This window comes from Ahaetulla prasina, chromosome 10 (assembly GCF_028640845.1).
Source record: "Ahaetulla prasina isolate Xishuangbanna chromosome 10, ASM2864084v1, whole genome shotgun sequence".
Taxonomy (NCBI): domain Eukaryota; kingdom Metazoa; phylum Chordata; class Lepidosauria; order Squamata; family Colubridae; genus Ahaetulla; species Ahaetulla prasina.
The window spans coordinates 18,350,033-18,369,427 of NC_080548.1; the positions used below are offsets into that span (position 1 = coordinate 18,350,033).

Below are 19,395 nucleotides of genomic sequence, written 5' to 3' on the forward strand. Positions count from 1 at the left end.
AAGGTTGCTTAAGTGTTTCATTACTCATTTCTTGTATATTGAATGCGCTATTAACTTTTTAAAAGCCAATTTTCTGTTAGGTTACTGTGGACGTTGGGGTTGGAAGCATAAAATGTTATAGAAGGAGGGAGGGGGAGAGAGACATATATATATAGATATATATAGATATATATAGACATAGATATATATAGATAGATAGATATATAGATATAGATATATATATAACACCACTATATCTCTGGTGGGTGATACAGGGAAAATACAGTCATGGCCGAAAGTGTTGGCACCCCAGAAATTTTTCCAGAAAATCAAGTATTTCTCACAGAAAAGTATTGCAGTAACACATGTTTTGCTATACACATGTTTATTCCATTTGTGTGTATTGGAACAAAAAAAAAAAGGCAGGAAAAAAAAGCAAATTGGACATAATGTCACACAAAACTCCAAAAATGGGCTGGACAAAATTATTGGCACCCTTTCAAAATTGTGGATAAATAAGATTGTTTCAAGCATGTGATGCTCCTTTAAACTCACTGGGGCAAGTAACAGGTGTGGGCAATATAAAAATCACACCTGAAAGTAGATAAAAAGGAGAGAAGTTCACTTAGTCTTTGCATTGTGTGTCTGTGTGTGCCACACTAAGCATGGACAGCAGAAAGAGGAGAAGAGAACTGTCTGAGAACCAAAATTGTGGAAAAATATCAACAATCTCAAGGTTACAAGTCCATCTCCAGAGATCTAGATTTGTCTTTGTCCACAGTGCACAACATTATCAAGAAGTTTGCAACCCATGGCACTGTAGCTAATCTCCCTGGGCGTGGACGGAAGAGAAAAATTGATGAAAGGTTGCAACGCAGAATAGTCCTGATGGTGGATAAGCAGCCCCAAACAAGTTCCAAAGAAATTCAAGCTGTCCTGCAGGCTCAGGGAGCATCAGTGTCAGCGTGAACTATCCGTCGACATTTAAATGAAATGACACGCTATGGCAGGAGACCCAGGAGGACCCCACTGCTGACACAGAGACATAAAAAAGCAAGACTACAGTTCGCCAAAATGTACTTGAGTAAGCCAAAATCCTTCTGGGAAAACATCTTGTGGACAGATGAGACCAAATTAGAGCTTTTTGTAAGGCACATCATTCTACTGTTTACCGAAAACAGAATGAGACCTACAAAGAAAAGAACACAGTACCTACAGTGAAATATGGTGGAGGTTCAATGATGTTTTGGGGTTGTTTTGCTGCTTCTGTCACTGGGTGCCTTGACTGTGTGCAAGGCATCATGAAATCTGAAGATTACCAAAGGATTTTGGGTCGCACTGTAGAGCCCAGTGTCAGAAAGCTGGGTTTGCGTCCGAGATCTTGGGTCTTACAGTAGGACAGTGACCTCAAACATACATCAAAAAGCACCCAGAAATGGATGGCAACAAAGCGCTGGAGAGTTCTAAAGTGGCCAGCAATGAGTCCAGATCTAAATCCCATTGAACACCTGTGGAGAGATCTTAAAATTGTTGTTGGGAAAAGGCGCCCTTCCAATAAGAAAGACCTGGAGCAGTTTGCAAAGGAAGAGTGGTCCAAAATTCCGGGTGAGAGGTGTAAGAAGCTTATTGATGGTTATAGGAAGCGACTGATTTCTGTTATTTTTTCAAAAGGGTGTGCAACCAAATATTAAGTTAAGGGTGCCAATAATTTTGTCCAGCCCATTTTTGGAGTTTTGTGTGACATTATGTCCAATATGCTTCTTTTCCTCCCTTTTTTTGTTTTGTTCCAATACACACAAAGGGAATAAATATGTGTATAGCAAAACATGTGTTACTGCAATACTTTTCTGTGAGAAATACTTGATTTTCTGGAACAATTTCTGGGGTGCCAACACTTTCGGCCATGACTGTAATTCCCTCATCCCTAGATTGTGTTAAGGGTAATCTGGGTTCACAACAAAAATTGTGGTCTGTTGAGCAGAGTACCCTACGCATGAAAACGACAGAGACTGGTTGTATACAATAACAGTCACTTGCAGACAAACTGGGGTTTGATATTCCTTTACTTTTAGGGAAAAGGCAAAGTCATAGTCCAAAAACAATTCCAGGTCATACACATATGTAGTCATTCAGTCAGGGATTCTTCTTACCAACATGGACTTGCAAACAAACAAGCAAGGTCTTCTTTCAGTTCAGCAAAACACAGTTCAATTCACAACAGTCAGTATCTTGAGGAATTAGTAATTAGCCATGATCAGGCAACGATCATAAAGCTCAAATATACAGTTGCAGCATGTCATCAGATTACAATGCTGTAGTGTCCCAGTAGATTCCCCACAAGCCATAATTTAGTAGTCCTTTTATACATTGGCTACAGAGCTCAACCAATCAGGATGCTTGCATGATGCAGCACAGCCTTAAAGCAATATCATCCCTTTATACAAACATACATAGTTAGTTTATATATTGACTGGCAAACTAGTTAGGCAAATAACAATTTCCTGACAGACTGGGAAGTCAAAAAATATATATCTACCAACCCATCCTGAATCAGCATGATAGCTTATGCTTTTTATCCTTCAGTAAGAAATCTTTGCAGGGCTTGATTTGGTCTGATAATATTTATTTATTTATGAAATTTATAGACTTCCCCAATCTGTTATGATTCTGGGTGGCTTACAAAATACAACCATACAATGAAATACTATGAAATACGAAAATAATCAAACACCTGAAAAAACAATCATTAAAAAAACCCAAAATGTCAGAATCATCACCAACACTAACCCTAATCTTGAGAATTGAGCCAGGTCTTAGGGCTTTTTTAAATAGAATCAGGGTGAGAAATCTTGGGGGAATGTTTTCCCAGAGACAGGTGCCACAAGAGAGGAGCAACCCCACCCCATATTATAATAATAAAATACAGTGGTACCTTGGTACTCATTAATTGGTTCCAAGAGGCGCAGTGAGTAATAAAAACTAGCACCGAATCCACATGACTAATGTGTGACCCTTTGTTTCCGCTGGAAAGAGTAGCAAATTCTAGTTTGTGTGTCGAACACCAAATAAATTCATTGAGTATCAAATTTGACTTTAAAACAGTTGAGTACCAAGATACCACTGTACCTTGTGCATGTGCATACTAAGTACTGTTGGTACTTACTGGACAGTTTGCATACATGCTAATTATGTATGTAGTGTTATGTCTCACATATCATTTACTGTCAGTAGAAGGCATTTAATCCATAGCTGTAAAGTTGAAATGGTAATTCTGCATTGTTAAAAGGACTACAGTATATTTTTTTTATTTTCAATCATTACTGAACTTGGTATTACACTCTGCAGTGTAATTGTAGATATGTTGGATTAAATCTTAACTAAATATTCATTAAAATACTCAGATATTATTTATCAAAGTATTTGTATGCTCTGGACTCAGAACATAACATTGCTTTGGACTCCTGATTGACAGTATATTAAATACATCATACATACACATATACTTCTTTTGGAACAAAATGAAAGTCATAGGCTATGGCCCCATTCTGGGATTTGTTTTTTTAAACCTAATGTATCTGACAACCTTGGGATTTCCTGATGTATTTAGCTTTTCAAGATGAGCTGTGTTTTTTTGCTGGTGAAAAAAAAACTGTATTTAATAATAGCTTTCTGCCTGTGCAATAATAATGTGCATGATAACTAAATAGCTGTTATAGTAGCATGTGAATTTTTTTGCAGTCATTATAGATCTAAATTTTTTTGTTGACTTGCTTTAAGAATATCCAAAATTATTAAGGTATAGAAATGAAGAAATTGAGAAGAAAATATTTTGATTTTATTTTGCAGCTGATTGCATTTTTTTTGTTGGAAGATAGAATTGTTAAATTATTATTAATAATAGTTGGAACAGCGTGGAAGGCCTTTTTATGATTAGCTTCTGAAGCTCTGATCAGAGTAGAGTTGTTAAAGAATGCTATAAAGTTGGATTCATAAAGTTTTGTTCTGATTATATAAATGTTGAACAAGGATAATTTGTATTTTCATATGAAAGTTTATGTAATTTAAGGGCATTTCAGAATAATTGCATTTCTCAGATCATAACTTCAATACTTCAGGTAATAAGTATTAGTGAGTGGACTTTTCATTAGAATTAATTTTAAAACACAGACATCTTCAAGTTTCTTAACTTGCTTTCTTAAACAGAAGGATGCATTATAATTATTAGTCATAGAGAATTTCATTTTTTTAAATTTAAGTATTGTAATTTTAATAATCTATAAACTGGGATTTAGTTCTGGTTTATCTGTCTATTTATTCTACTTTGAAATACAACTGCATTTTCCATACTTTGTGTATGTCCAGGTCAAGAAAGCCACATTTCAGCCCTGTGAGAGACAGGTCGCTGGGCCAGAGGTAAAGCTGCTGTTTTAATCCATGCTTCTAAAGCAGATTTTTGCTACTGCATTGGTACTGGCAATCCCAAACCCTCAACAGCAGCTGCTAGCATTGTTTGGGCTGCCTTTTCAATAATGTCATCTCTCACAGCCTTCTGATCTAACATTTTAAGTGGATTTGCAGTGCTGCAAGCTTTTGCAGCTTTTCAATTGCTTCTTTCAGCGCATGGCTGGTTGACAAAGTTGCATGAAGATGTTGCCATAAAGTTTGAGAGAGAGAAATTATGAAAGTTTAACTCTACCCTGTTCTTTTTATGTTGTCTTCCTCTCTTTTCATGTTCTTCTTTTAATTTTCATGTGACTCTTGCATACTTTATCATTTCATTTTGCTGCCCAGATTTCCAGCTACTTTCTCCCTGATATCCATTACTTAGGGGTGTGCAAAGACTCTGTCCCCAAATATCAGATTGATCAAAGAAGACTGAATCAACTGAGAGAGCTCAGAGCCAAATTTTTCCTGTCCTAGATAGCAATTTTCATTTGTCATACACGGAAAAAAAATCAACTTCAGAATTCTCCAGCTTATGTTCAGTTTTCATATAATGCTGCAAAATACTACTCATATTTAAATTCTTTACACACTGATGTCATATGCAAATAAAAATATAGAATAAAAATGTATTTTTTGTAATCCACATTACATTTTCTTTGCTTTTAGGAAACTGAATATTTTGCACTTGAATCACAATGTAACATGGAGGTAGACATTATGGTATCTTCCATGACAATACTTTCTTCAGTATTCAAACAATTAACTTTGTGCTATAAGTGAAATACCAGATCTAACAAAGTACAATTTTGAATTTCAGTATAGCATAGAAAGTCACAACCAATATTTTTTATGATATCAGTTCTGTTTGTAAAGAGACACTATTATCATTACATGCATAATTCTATATCTTAACACTCAAATATATATTTTAACCCATGGATAGAGTTGTTTTAGCATGAGTTTCTGCATAAAGAACTATTAGCAATTCAGAATTTGTTTAGTCAATTAGAAAGCAGCTAATTTCTCTGTGGAATTTGGTTTCCACTTTGTAAGGTTAACAGAGGAATTAGTTGGGTAACTGGTACGAAACATATTTTGCTGTCATTCTGACAATTTCTATCATTTGTGTCTTTGCATATCCCCAAGTATCATTTTGAGCATTTTTCATCAGTCATTTTGTTCATCTATCTGTCTTTCTTGATCTCCTACCATGAAAGCAGACACAGGAATGCCCTCTGTTAGTGCAGGATGAAGACTTTATTAAAAAGCAAGAGAAAGTTCCTGAGGGAAGTTTACCCCATCGAGCAACTGAAGAAATCCAGGCCAAAATTTCTATTCCAGTTCCTGAGGAGCAGAAAACACTCAAAACATGTCACCTGTATACTAACATTTTTTCTTCTCCACGCTTTCCTTTTCTGATGTCCCTATTGGTGATCCTTGCAATGACTATGTGGTGGCTGGTTTTTCTGTGATTAAGGAACACACAAAGGCTTATATGAAATATCAACAAGACTCTGCACCCTTTGATTTCTGGCTAAAGCTGCTGTCTTACTCTTTCTATTTTATTTTTGACCGTAGTTCAGTTTCTCATTAATTCTGCTTTTTAAAAGACGTAATTATTCAATATATAACTTCTGGTGTTTGTGAGAGATAAGAGGAAACATCAGGCAAGTTCCATTGTGACAAATTTTAATACTGTGCAATCCCTAAAAATCAGATTGTATCAATGATATACTTGCTTGGATGGCTTCTATCATGTTCAAGACTCATGTCTGCATGTATTAGTATAGGCTTGCTGTTAAAGTTGGATGTTGAGCACAGGAGCTTGGGGGAACAGTAATTGTTGGGGGGAAAATCAGTATACCTGAGAATACCTGTTACAGACATTTTTAAAGTTGGATCTATTTCCAACTTGTTTAATAATTCTGTAAACAATATACAACTTTCATTTAAAATGAAACAGAATAATCTAGACAACAGATAAACCAATGTGATTTAATTCCTTTGGTATTATAAAATAATTTTACATCTTGCTATTAAAACACTTTTTACACCTCTGACTTAAAGCCATTTCCTTGAGAAATGTGATCTGTGTATCAATATAATGTAGTGGGGTGAAATATGGCTTATTTAAAAAAACAGTCTGGGCAGGGATAAAGTGAACTTGTAGCATATGTTGCCTCACATGAATTGTAAGGGTAGAATATTCTTACTATGTCTACCTATGTATTCCTAGATGCATATTTGTGAATCATTTATTCTCTATGATTTTACTTAAATGAGAGATTGTAACTTCTAGTTGCTGTTGAGATTGGGTTAGAATGATGAAAAGCCAATAACTTATTGGAAGCAGTAATCTATAATTTAAAATGCTGTCTTATTACTTTAATTTTTTTTCTAAATTTTTCTATGCTTTCCTTTTCTCTGGAATATTTACAAAATTGTTTTGTTTTTCCTGCAACACCTGTCTGTATGAAACTAGTATGTTCTAAATGTGTGTGTAATGTTTGATGCATGATGTTTTTGCGGTTGTGTTAACACATAACTGAGCATTACTTAAGGTAGAGGTTCTGACATTAACTATATATTCTGTTCATTTAAATCTTTGCATGTTGCTTAAACTTTGAAACATTCAGATGTAAAGATAGTTATTTGATATCCAATTTATTTGTATAATTTTAAAACATAATTATAAAGTTCTGACTTTGACTCTTCATTACTACATTATGCAAACACAGATGAATGGATTTTATACTCCTAGAATAAATTGAGGACAACTTCACAAGTTTTTTGAGAGCAGAATTGCAGTATTCAGCCTTAGCAGCTATAAACTTGAATCTAGAAAGGAGGTGTGTGACAATTAAATTATTGAGCAAAGTTGAATATGAGTGAAGTTTAACTAATTCAGATGATATTTTAAAATTAATCTTTAAAATGTTTATTATTTATAATTATATACAGTATGTTTGTGTTGTATGTGCAGGTGAAAAATACATATGAGGTGTTTTGTTTGTTTTTTTGTTTTTTTTAATTTGAATTTATATCCCGCCCTTCTCCGAAGACTCAGGGCGACTTACATTGTGTTAAGCAATAGTCTTCATCCATTTGTATATTATACAAAGTCAACTTTTATTGCCCCCAACAATCTGGGTCATCATTTTACCTACCTTATAAAGGATGGAAGGCTGAGTCAACCTTGGGCCTGGTGGAGCTTGAACTTGCAGTAATTACAAGCAGCTGTGTTAATAACAGACTGCTTAGTCTGTTGAGCCACCAGAGGCCCTGCCTCTTTATCTTTTTAAGAGTTTTGAAATATAAAATTAATTTCTTTCAGTTGTGCAGTCAAGTCTATATAGATTAACATGCCCCAGCCTGAGAGAAAAGCTTAGGTCCACTGATTTCTGGACATCTTACCTGCTTTCAGTACCATGGGCCATGATCTTCTTTTAAAGATGTGGGTCTGAGCCATTGCTTAGATAGCTGCATTTTTCTCTACGTTGTTATTTTCTGATGGCGATGCTGTTATATTGTTGTGCTTATAGAATTTCCTGTATTTTTCTGTATAGCTCCCACACTACCTAAGATATTGGAGTGAAGGCCATAGTCAAAGAGGTGAAGCAGTATTTGCAATATACAAACCATGTAAGATAAACAAACCACCTACCATCAATGAGTCACTCAAAGAAGGTTTAATCTTTAACCTTCTCTGCATGGACTCACCTTTGACTCATGAAGGATTGCATTTATAGCTAGCATGTGGTACTAGATCCATCCCTGTCTTTGGAAGCTTAAATAGCATCAGTGACCACATGTATAATGATTAATAATCTTAAGGCTAGACTTCTTGAGACTCTTCAGTTGCACCAGAGTTCTGTATCGTAACACATTGGGACCCATAGAATATGTACAGTTGCAGTGTCTTTTAATCTATTTCTGAACAGAAGGTTTAAATTATGCCTTCCATACTTTGGGATTTAGTTGTTTTAAGGATCACTTTCACCCACATAAGTATGATCAAATCTGAGGTGAGATGGATAGTAATGAGTGATCCTTCAGATGAGGCTATGGAATGGAATTTCACCAGTAAGATGTATTATACTTTTAATTTTTATAGGTTTAAAAATAATTAGCGATACATTACTGCTAATATCTTTTTTCCAAGTGTGTGTGTGTGCGTGTGTGTCATTTTAAGTGCTTTACTTTTTGATGTTTTTATTTATCCTGCTATACCACCAGAAGACCTCCAGTCAAAATATTCCTAAATTACCAATTTTTCTGAAAGTAGAATATAAAAGCATGTACTGTGTACATGCTGTGTTCACGAGCAAGTCAGTTAATTGTTGTACACTACCCCGAGTCACTTTTTGTGAGATGGGCAGCTATATAAATTTGATAAATAAATAAAATGGGCACCACAAAAGTTTATGTTAGATTATATAAGGAAATTTGATGAGTTCAGGGTGACAGTGTTTTTCCATCTTACTACTTTATGAACTATGGCAAGGCTGAGAAGACCATTTGGGTGAGTTCCAACCATAAATTACTTGATTCAGTTTATTCTTGATTATTTATAAAACATTGAATTAAGTACATGTATTTTTTTTTAAAAAAATCACATTAGGCAAGAGAATGGCTAATGCATAGGTTTGGATTAACCTGCATTTAGTGATTGAATGGACAATTACAGCAAATGTTATTTTTTGTTTTCTGTATGTTATTTATATATGGATTGTTGTTTCGTAATAATTCAGGACAATCCTTTTACTCACTTAACAGTAAGTGAGTAGCTAAAAGATCTTGAAAGGCAAAACTTGGGTTCTACCTAAGATTTTAGAGAGCTATCTAAGTATGTAGTAATAAGGAAAGGGTTGACAACTTCAAAACTAGTGGAAATTAATCATTTATCATTATCCCTAAAAGTCTTCATTGCAATAAGAACACAGAATACCTAAAAGAATGGTTTTGATCCATACAACCAAACTTCTAATACTTATTTCATGGTTTTATTAGAATTATCCTTTGTTTATCCCTGATAATTTTGAAAAGACAGAACCACAATACTCAATTTATTATTGAGTAATTCAAGTTTTAAAATCCATCCAGTTTGCAGTTATAAATTAATGGTAGCCTATTGCTTCCCCCCCCAAACTTTTGAATTTTAATGTAAGAATGGTACAAATGAAAACAAATTAAATTTGGAATGTTGTCTTTGTGCTTCATAATACTGCTTTTTAAAGTTTATTGACCCTTTTGAAATGTATTATCTTTCACTAGTTGGTCTCTGGAAATTCTTGCTGGTGAGTGTAGTATGTTACCAATTGTGCATTTTAAAGATTTTAAATATAGCTGCTTCTGTACATATTTCCAGTATGGGGATAATCTAATATTATTGATACACTGCTTGAAATACCCATAATATCCACTTGTTAAGGAAAATTCTTACAGACGGTTTTTGAAAAACAAAATAATTTTAAGGGGTTTATCGCTGATTGCTTACACTATATATTAGTTTATCCCCTTCTTTTTTTATTTGAATGCTATTTTAATATAGATCCTCTGCCTGATCCAAAAACCTATCAAGAATAGCTGTCTCCATTCACTGCAGTGTCAATAATGGAGCTATTAACAAATTAGTAGAAGCTTTTGAGTGGAAATTTGTAACTTTTGCAAACTAATATAGGAGTTATCTTGACTCACCCGTTAGGTGCTTCTGATGTTCAAAGATACCAAAAGAATAGCAATCCGCAATTTCATTGCATATTTTCTTTAGCAAAAAAAGCTGCATTATCCTATGTCTACTTGTATCAAAAAGCTTTTAAGTGGTATCTTAGACCAAAGTTCCCAAGTTATCCAGTTTTTGGACAAGTGAGACACTTGGAATTTTGAGAGCATCATTATGACCATTCTTACCAATTAGTTCTCAAGCATTCGGTATAGATTTATTTATATGAAGTAGATTTATGAGATTGATGTCCTTCATACAGTTGTTCTCTTAAGATGCTTTTTTTTCATCTGTTTCCTTTATATTGTATTATTCCCAAAAATAATAGGGTGCAAACCCTCCATTATTTTTATTTTCCAAGAATGCCTCTGGGATTCAGAGGCATTGTTGGGATTAAATGTAATGCTTGAACTGGCACTTGCTTTACAGCATGTTAGTTTTTTGCTGTTTTTTAAATAGTCTTAAAGAATTAGAATCAGGTTAGTTGGCAAGGGAAATAATCTGCAGCACACTGATGATCGTCACCTTGTAAATTGTTTATTACAGCTGTGTCTGGCGCAGTCTGAACAATCAGGTAATTTTAATTGATATAGGACTTTTTCTTAAATGGTTTTTTTTTAAAAGTAATATCAAATACAAATAATTAAAATACAAAATATAGATAGCCAGCTATAGAAATGTCCAAATTAAGTTTTACACTAATAGAATAACAGAGTTGAAAGGGACCTTGGAGGTCCTCTAGTCCAACCCCCTGCTCAAGCAGAATTCCCTATACCATTTCAAACAAATCTCTTCAAAACCTCCAGTGTTGTAACATTGTTTTATATAATCTCTTTGAATATCAGAGTATAAAGCTCCTATCATAATACAAAAGTCTCTTTCCCATTAAATTTATCCTTAATTTCATTGAATTGCACACTTAAAGAAACATTGTTCAAACTTTTCTGAAAGCCACAATAGAAACTCCTTATGGAATGTGGGAAAGAATATTGAGTAACAGGGATTAATACAAAAGGAAGACTGGCAATTCCTGGTGTAACAAATTTGTTTACTGTAAATATAAAAATGCAGGAGACTTTCCAAAAGGCTAGATAGCAAGGACAAATTCATCATACCAAATAATATGTGTCCATCCCTCGACTAATTTGCATGTGGCTAAACTTCTGTAGCAGTTATGTTTTGAAAGTGGGCATGCTTGCTTTATAAATAGCATTTCCAATAAAAATTATAGTTATAGTAGAATATTCCCTGAACTTGACAAACTATTTCTAATAGAGTTAAAATTTTTGTGTCCTGCATCAAAGTCTAAGTTCACAACTGTTGATTCATCCCTGCTAAAATATGTTGATAATAAGCTGCCATCGTTGAGTTGCTTAATATTGAACATTTATTTAACCTGAGGCGTCTGTCATCACTAATCAGAAAAAATAAGCTTTTAAATTACTCCCATATTTTAGGTTTGCTTCTCTAGCTAAAAAAAAGGAGAAATGGCAGACAATAGGTTAAAATATTTAGTTCAGATTACTTACAAGGGGTCTTAGGCATTCTGATTTGGGGGGGGGTAGGGACAGATACTGTGTGTGTTATAATATACCCTTTGTATATGAGTGTGATATCATGACACAAATACAGAAGTGCAAAGCTTGCATCATGCCATCATCTGTATTCATCATTTTGCTATCATGGTGGATAGGAACAAACCTATCTATCAAATTCACATTTAAAATTCAGTCTTGGAGTTTGTTTCATCCAAACAGCCCCACTATTTGAATATTTTGTCTTATCAGACATATAGATGCTAAATTTTAATTGCTGATATTAATAGCCAGTCTCTATACATACAGTACTATTTGAAAGAAGCAAAAAGATTTTTGAAAACAAAAGTTTGCATATAACTATTCGATCTGCTTTCGCTACCTTAATGTAGACAAATTAAATGACTGTTCAACTCGGTTTTCCCTTATTCAATTGGCTTTCTTTTTTCCTCATTGAATAAGGCAAATTTTTAGAAAACCATAATCTGTTATTGCATAATCATTTAGTGATTCCTTGTCACTTCCAGTCAAAATTGTACAAAATATTACTTTGTTGTAGAATATTTCTCAGTCTTTGGATATTTGACAAGCTTTTTATAATGTTTTTAATAAGATTCCATCCCTTGCAGCAAAGTCATGTCATTCATTACAAATATTAATTCCATTCATTGCCTGAGGCTTTTCACTTAATATGAAAAGTTAGATTTGGAAACAAGTATGCTTTATTACTGCGGTTCATGAATTTCTGGCTTTGCCCACACATCCTATTTAATGTATTATATCTTATTCAGTGGGTGATTGGACCAGGCAAATTTTCTATACTATTTCTAATCTTAAGCATGTTTTCATCATTGCCTTTTTTCTATTACTCTTCCTTTCCTCAAATTTTAATAGGAGAGCTTGCTGAGATGTATATTGATCTAGCTGAGAACTTTCCAACAGGCGCACAATGGAAGACAGTATAGTATCATCCTTGGTGAAATTCTCTGGCTTGGCTCTGATGCTAGAGATACCCTTGCTTTCTATTAGGCTGAGTGGATTTCTTTGTTTTATATTATGCTGCTACTCATTTTACAGTAAAAGTTGAAAATAGCACGCAAAAGTTTCCCTTTTGACATTTGCAATTAAATACTTTCAGGCAAGCAACATCATTGTAAATATATAAATAATGAGGTAGCTTCTCATCAACTCTGTTGTATACCTGGGATTTTCTTGCAGTTATATCATTTGGATCATTCTTATTAAAAAAAGTCAGTAATACTTTACGTTGTACTTTGTTGAGAAGTTCAGCTTTGTTGAGAGCTTCAGCAGTTAAGATGGTTCCTAGATTTATGTATGAAAAATCCAGTTTATAAGCCATAAGAAAAGCTGTTGTTTCCAAAGGAATATTCCTCATGTCTCTTTAAAAAGCTTCAGGGTGGACAGCATTATTTTTCAATTATAAGAAATTGAAACGTGTTTAGAATCCTGCTCCTCAGCAGTATGAAAGCATTAATTATGTGCTTATGCTTTCAAAACATAATGAGCTTTCAGTATGGTAGATCTGTGTTTTACAAGTAGTGAGAGTAATGTGGTATATATATTTTCCCAGTACACCTTGTAGGAGTTTATGAGAGGAAGGGGACAGTGGATATTCAGAATTAGTACAGGTGGGGCAGCAAAATCTAACTCCCTTCTTCTCCAGATTTACTTTACTTTAAAATGGCAAATACCAGATTGTGTCTACTGCCATGATCTCTGAATGTCCAATGTCTTCAAAAGTAGCCTTATTCTCCTGCTGGCAGGAGACTGGTTGATTGGTCCAATGACTTCTTAGTTGATTGAAAGAGTAGTTGTTATTACAGAGAAAGCTGCAGTAGCTTTGCCCACTTCAGACTTGGAGCTGGACCAGGACAAATTCCTCTGACAAAGAAGAGAATATAAACAACTTCTTGACCTTGACTATATGAGACTGTTATTGTGTGTTAGAGTGACTATAATACACCCTTTTTGAACGCACTTGAACTATTCATCTTCAGCCATTGTAATAGTATACACAGGCCCTACAAAGTCTTATTCTAAATTTGGCACTCTTTCCAGATGAAGTGCATTCTATTCCTAATTCTTTCTGGCCTTTTTGTGTATTCATTTCTTTTTAGAGTGTGCGTGACAGTCCCTTCAAAGAGGATGCAGATGATGTGACAGAGGGGAAAAATATTGCCTCTCACTTTGAATGGGAGGTTTCAAAGCATTCAGTAGGCTTTAGTGAGAGCCAAATGTCAACCATACTGGCGTCTACACAAATTCATGAATCAGACTCTTTTTCAATAAGCAGCAAGGAGCAGAAAGAGGAGGGTGCCACTGCTCTTCCTGAGAGCAAGGAAGATCTAAGGTGTGAAAAGGGATTTTGCTCAAATATGGAAAAGGAAGCTGAGGATCCTAAACAGGCTGAGGTGGAAATATCTGTAATCTCTGTTTCACCTCCATTGTACCTCCATGAGCAAGAGGAGGAAGCCTGTGGTGTTGAAGAAACAAAATTTACCAGCAAGCCACTTAGAGAGCTAAATGGAGAATATTACAATCCAAATGTTGATCATGAATTTCCTGCTCTCATTCGCTGTTTCCAGGTAGTAAATGTGAACATAGAATATCTTTTGCAAACACCTGTGCTACATTTTCTGAGTCACTTTGCAAACACTGGAGCAAGCATATTTACATACCCATGAAGAAGGATTAATGTTTGATGTCCTGAAGTAATTCTCAAAAACTAAACAGTTATTCAATTTCATACTATCTATATAAAATTATTACTCCCTTCTTCATCCTTATCCGAAATTGACATGTCTTAATTAAACAATTTTTTCTTGATTCGTGCAAAGAAGGGAAATTCAAAAAGCTAAAGATGTTTAATATATCAGAAAAACTAAGTACTAATTATTAATACTAATATTTTATTCATTACAACAAAGAATGAACTCAACAGATTTGGAAATATCACTTTCCTCCAGCTTATTGTAATTTTTTTTTGCTTGCTTGCTTCAGTGTTCCTTCCTTATTAATCCTATTTGCTAAAAAAACCTAAATATGTAATCTGATAATAAGGGTGATACTTTGGATATGCAAAGGGATATGGTGGTTATGCGGTCCTCTTACTAACATTATGTTCTCTTTGAGTTAATTATCAGGTGGTGGCACAGCTGATTTTTCTTTTTCTGTTATTCTTAATACTTGAATATCCATAAATGGTGATTTGGCAGTGATTTAATATAAACTGGTGGATTTCACATTTCAAACTGCAGGTGTTGCCTATGCACTCTCTGTAGGTTTCCTACATTCAATTTAAATTCAACTAGTTTCCGAATAAATAAATACTGTGGCATATAAAAAATCATGATATTCTTCCTACATGATAGAGCATATATATGGTAGTATACATGCAGATGTCGGTGATTAAATTTCTCATTAAATATTAATATTGATCACTGAAGTGAATCCATTTCCATTATTTCGCCAATTAGATTTTTAAAATGGGTGAAATCATTGCATTTCATCTTAATTTTCACAATTCTGCAAATGAGTGCAAACAACATAACAGTTGTGATGTATAATTGAGTTCATGATGCATCTATAAGTTGCACATTGGACTTCTGTTAAGTAATACTCATATAAGGTGACTAAATGTACTTTACTTTGAAACTATTTTGTAGCCCCCCCTTGTGAAAACTCAGACCGTTACCATCTCTGATGTGTCTAATACTGTGAAAAGTGAAATTCCAACTAAAGACGTTCCAATTGTCCACACAGAGACCAAGACTATAACTTATGAAGCTGCACAGGTAGGCTGCTTCACATCTAGTGTTATGATTTTATTGTAATATTTCATAACGATTGCTAGAAAATCCAAGCAGTTTCATTCATAAATTTTAATCTAAAACACTTTGAACATTTTATTTCAGTGGGATGTTTGGGTTGCTGCAGGGAATTCCACTTGTGACAATTGCTGTGAGAAATATCATTATTCTATCAGAAAAAGTCATGCTTTTCTGAAACAGAATTGCATGAGTTCCTTTACTTTGGTCCACAGAGCTCCTTCTGGCCATGATTGCTGAGAAACAGGCAATACAGTCTCCCAACCTTTTGAAGTGGGAAATAGATGAAAATGATAATGTAAGACCTAAAAGGGTGTACCACATTTGCAAACACCATCTCCAGAATCCTAAAATAGCTCTGCTCCCATGCCTGATGAGGCCACTTTGTGGCTTTGAGTTTCCTGAGAAATCTTTTGAGTGTGATACCTAGCCCTGAATTAGGAGAATTAGACAAATCTCTGCTGAGAGCTGAGCTGGCTTACACTGTGATGAAGGAGATTTGTGAATATATTGCTCACCAGAATCATTATTTGTGGATAACTGCTATGGATCCTGAAAACGTAAGTGCCCCAGAGTAAAAAATAAATAAAATAAATCTGTCATATTTGGTAGTTTGTACTCTTGAGTTAAAAATTTCCCAGTGTATACTCTCACTAAGATAGGTTTCATGTTGGATGGTATCAGAAGGAGCTAGATGTGTGGGAAGGTTTTTTTTCAAAAATCTACCCAAAAGTAGACTTAAGGGTAAACCATTTTCTTATCACCGTATTTTTTGGACTATAAGATGCATTTTTTGTCCCCCAAAAGGGGGTGAAAATATCTGTGTCTCATTTTTGTCAATATTGCCGAATCCCCGCGCACCCGACAGCCATTTTTTTGCCTCCACACGCCCCGTTTTTGGGTCTTTTTTCGGCCTTTTTCAATCCTTTTTTTCGGCCCATTTTCGAGGCTTTTTTCAGTCCATTTTCTAGACTTTTTTCACTCCATTTTTTCAGATAAAACGGGCCAAAAAAGCCTCGAAAATGGGCCAAAAAAATCCCCAAAAATGGGGCGCACTGAAGCCAAAAGCTTTTTTTTGTTGTTTTCCTCTTCTAAATTTAGATCCAAAAAATACGGGATTTTTGTAGCTGCAAAGCGCTTTCCATTCTCTCTCTCCCCCCCACCCCCACCCCCCGACAAATACACTTGGTAAATCTGGTCTCTCAACCTAAATATGAAAACTGGATGCTTTTGACAAATCATCCTCCTTTAAGCAGAAAACTATGTATACATTCAAAAAAAGGAAATTTGTTACTGCTTTGAAAAAAACATCTCAAAAGATTTTAAAAAGTACATTGTTTTCATTGTATAGACAAGTGGGACAGGAATGTAATGTAATCATAATTGCTACCTTTATTACCGCTGGAGCTGAGCAGCTCTTACTAACATATCCTTGAGAAGATGCCGTTGCTCAAAGGTCCTGTTTGTAAACTTACTATGGCATCTAATTGTTTACTGGAAGGATTGGATTAAATTGGTTTGGGCCTTGGCTGATCCAGAATGTTTTTGTTAGTGTCCTACATGCATACAGTACTTGATTAGCTAATGCTATCCCTTTTCACTTAGAAGCATTTTTTCAGTTTCTTTCTTTTTTATGAATGTTGTCTTTCCTGCCAAGTGAGTTATTGTAGGTGGGCAAGGAAGTCATTTATACTTTCCATATATCTCTGCCTTAGATTGATGATGGTAGTGGGGATTTAGATCCCGGAGTTCTCCTAACTGCTCAGACTATCACTTCAGAGACCACCAGCAGCACTACGACCACACAGATAACGAAGGTAAAACCACAGCTAAACAAGTATTTGGTCTCATTAATAAGCTACATGCATGTCAAAAAAAAAATACATGGGTAAATTTCATTTCCTGTGTGGTAATCCTCACAGGATTGGGCAGTAGAATGCACAGAATACAGAAGCACTATTTTGTTATAAGACAGTATTGTTGCAGATGACAATTGTGATTGTGTTAGAAATAAAATAATATTGTATCCAAGAGGATCTTACTTCCTTGGCTACATAAAGTCTTTTCCCTGGCTACATTAGTAGTTACAAAGTTGCAAAGAGCTTAAGTTATCATTTAGATTTACAGCTTTTGGTAATTGATCTAAAGTAAAAAAAAATACACTAAGAGCTAAACAGTATGACTTACTTTGAGTTACAGATACCCTCTTGAAAGTTTTGTTGCATATAAAGAACCAATCTGTTTTGATACTTGAACTTCTGGTATTTATGGTGAAGCTGGAGAAACTTGCTTAGCCAATGTTAGAAACTACAGAGAAAAAAAAATTAAACAAATATATCTTGTAATAGGAGTTTTAAAGCAAGGCTGTACCTCAAATTATGTCTACATTAAAACTGAAAATCAAGGAATTTAAGTTTTCTTACCAAAGCATTTTTTAAGCTTGAGCTTAATTGAGTTCTGAGTAAATATTTTCTATTTCCAGATATATTTTTAAAAAAGAATCTGTTATATTAACTTCTTTTAAAATCATTTTATGCTGTTTATAATATAATTTTATATTTTGTAAAGCAACTTTCCTGTGATTCGCAAGAATGGGACATTTGATTCGCTATTCTAAATTTTGTAAAAAAAAAATCAAAAATAATGAAATCATTATACTAATGCTACCTAGGAACTAGATTTTTATTTACATTCCTATTTAATAAATTGATTACATTTCTCTTTTAAAAATAATTAAAATCTGTAGGTTTTATCATTTTTTAATTATAAAATTGTTAATATTAATATTTGTCTTCTAATGACAGACTGTAAAAGGTGGAATTTCAGAAACACGAATTGAAAAACGAATTGTCATCACAGGAGATACAGACATTGATCATGATCAAGTAAGAGATTGTTGTAATTATTGATAATGGAAGGAGAGGTTTTTTTAAACAATAGAATAACTTTAAATTCAGGTTCTGAAGTTATTTTTGAAGCATTGAAAATCTTTTAAACTCAGTTCAAATGTTTCTAGGTGATAACAGATAACAAGATGCCATTCACAAACTTGAAGCTGTTTTGATAAATATATAATTAAATGAAATTTTAAAAAACACTTGGATAAAATATTGCTATGATAGCACTAACATAGTCTTCCTCAAGTGTTAAACTTGATCAGGCTGATTGTGAAATAAAACAGGTTGAGCCCCTCCCCCCCATTCCATAGGATGTCAGACTGCTAATTAAGTAAGGCAGCACAGAAATAATGTGTTCTTCATACTCTTTTCTTTCAGGTTCTTGTTCAGGCCATCAAAGAAGCTAAAGAGCAACATCCAGATATGTCTGTGACCAAGGTTGTCGTTCATCAGGAGACTGAGATTGCAGAATAAATAGTTTATACCAGGTAAGTTCCCTTTTAGCGCCACTTTATTTATTTAGTCATAAATAAGGATTGTTATCAGGAGTCTTAAAGAAGTTTCCTGCTCTTGATAGCTCAAGGTTAATCCATTATATTAAATCTTTACAGGCACAAACTGCTGCTAAAATGTACATATATTGGGGGCAGAATCCAGCCGTAATAGAAATGAGAATGTTTAAAATAGTAGCCTGTTTCTGACTCTAATTTTGAATCATATCATAAGTACCCTTGAAATTTAGCCTCCCACTAATGTTTAAAAGTGGTGGCAATAAATGTTTAGGATTAAATAGGTTGGGTCTGCAGAACATAAGAGGTGCAAGTATCATGTCATATGGTATTTCTTGTTGCCTGCCAGGTCTTGTTTCTGCACTATTATAAGCAGTCCACTCACCATCAATTGGCTGAGAGAAACCTATAGTAAACTATTTAAAAGGTATTGTGTGCTACTGCTATTGCCATTAGAAG

The 19,395-nt window shown here is 34.3% G+C and overlaps 1 protein-coding gene across 25 annotated transcripts in view; it reads left to right on the forward strand.

Moving 5' to 3' along the window:
* Positions 1 to 19,395, forward strand: part of EPB41 (erythrocyte membrane protein band 4.1) — a 129,095-nt gene that overhangs the window by 102,955 nt on the left and 6,745 nt on the right. For 12 of the 25 annotated variants that reach the window (XM_058195276.1, XM_058195268.1, XM_058195264.1 and 9 more), the window contains 6 exons: positions 4,342 to 4,392; positions 13,821 to 14,288; positions 15,369 to 15,497; positions 17,246 to 17,347; positions 18,335 to 18,415; positions 18,806 to 18,915. In XM_058195276.1, coding sequence (XP_058051259.1) covers positions 4,342 to 4,392; positions 13,821 to 14,288; positions 15,369 to 15,497; positions 17,246 to 17,347; positions 18,335 to 18,415; positions 18,806 to 18,901 — 927 coding nt within the window. In that variant the 3' untranslated portion in view covers positions 18,902 to 18,915. Of the gene's footprint in view, positions 1 to 4,341; positions 4,393 to 13,820; positions 14,289 to 15,368; positions 15,498 to 15,745; positions 16,091 to 17,245; positions 17,348 to 18,334; positions 18,416 to 18,805; positions 18,916 to 19,395 lie in introns of those variants that run through there. The other 13 variants (XM_058195278.1, XM_058195287.1, XM_058195279.1 and 10 more) reach the window with 4 other exon arrangements.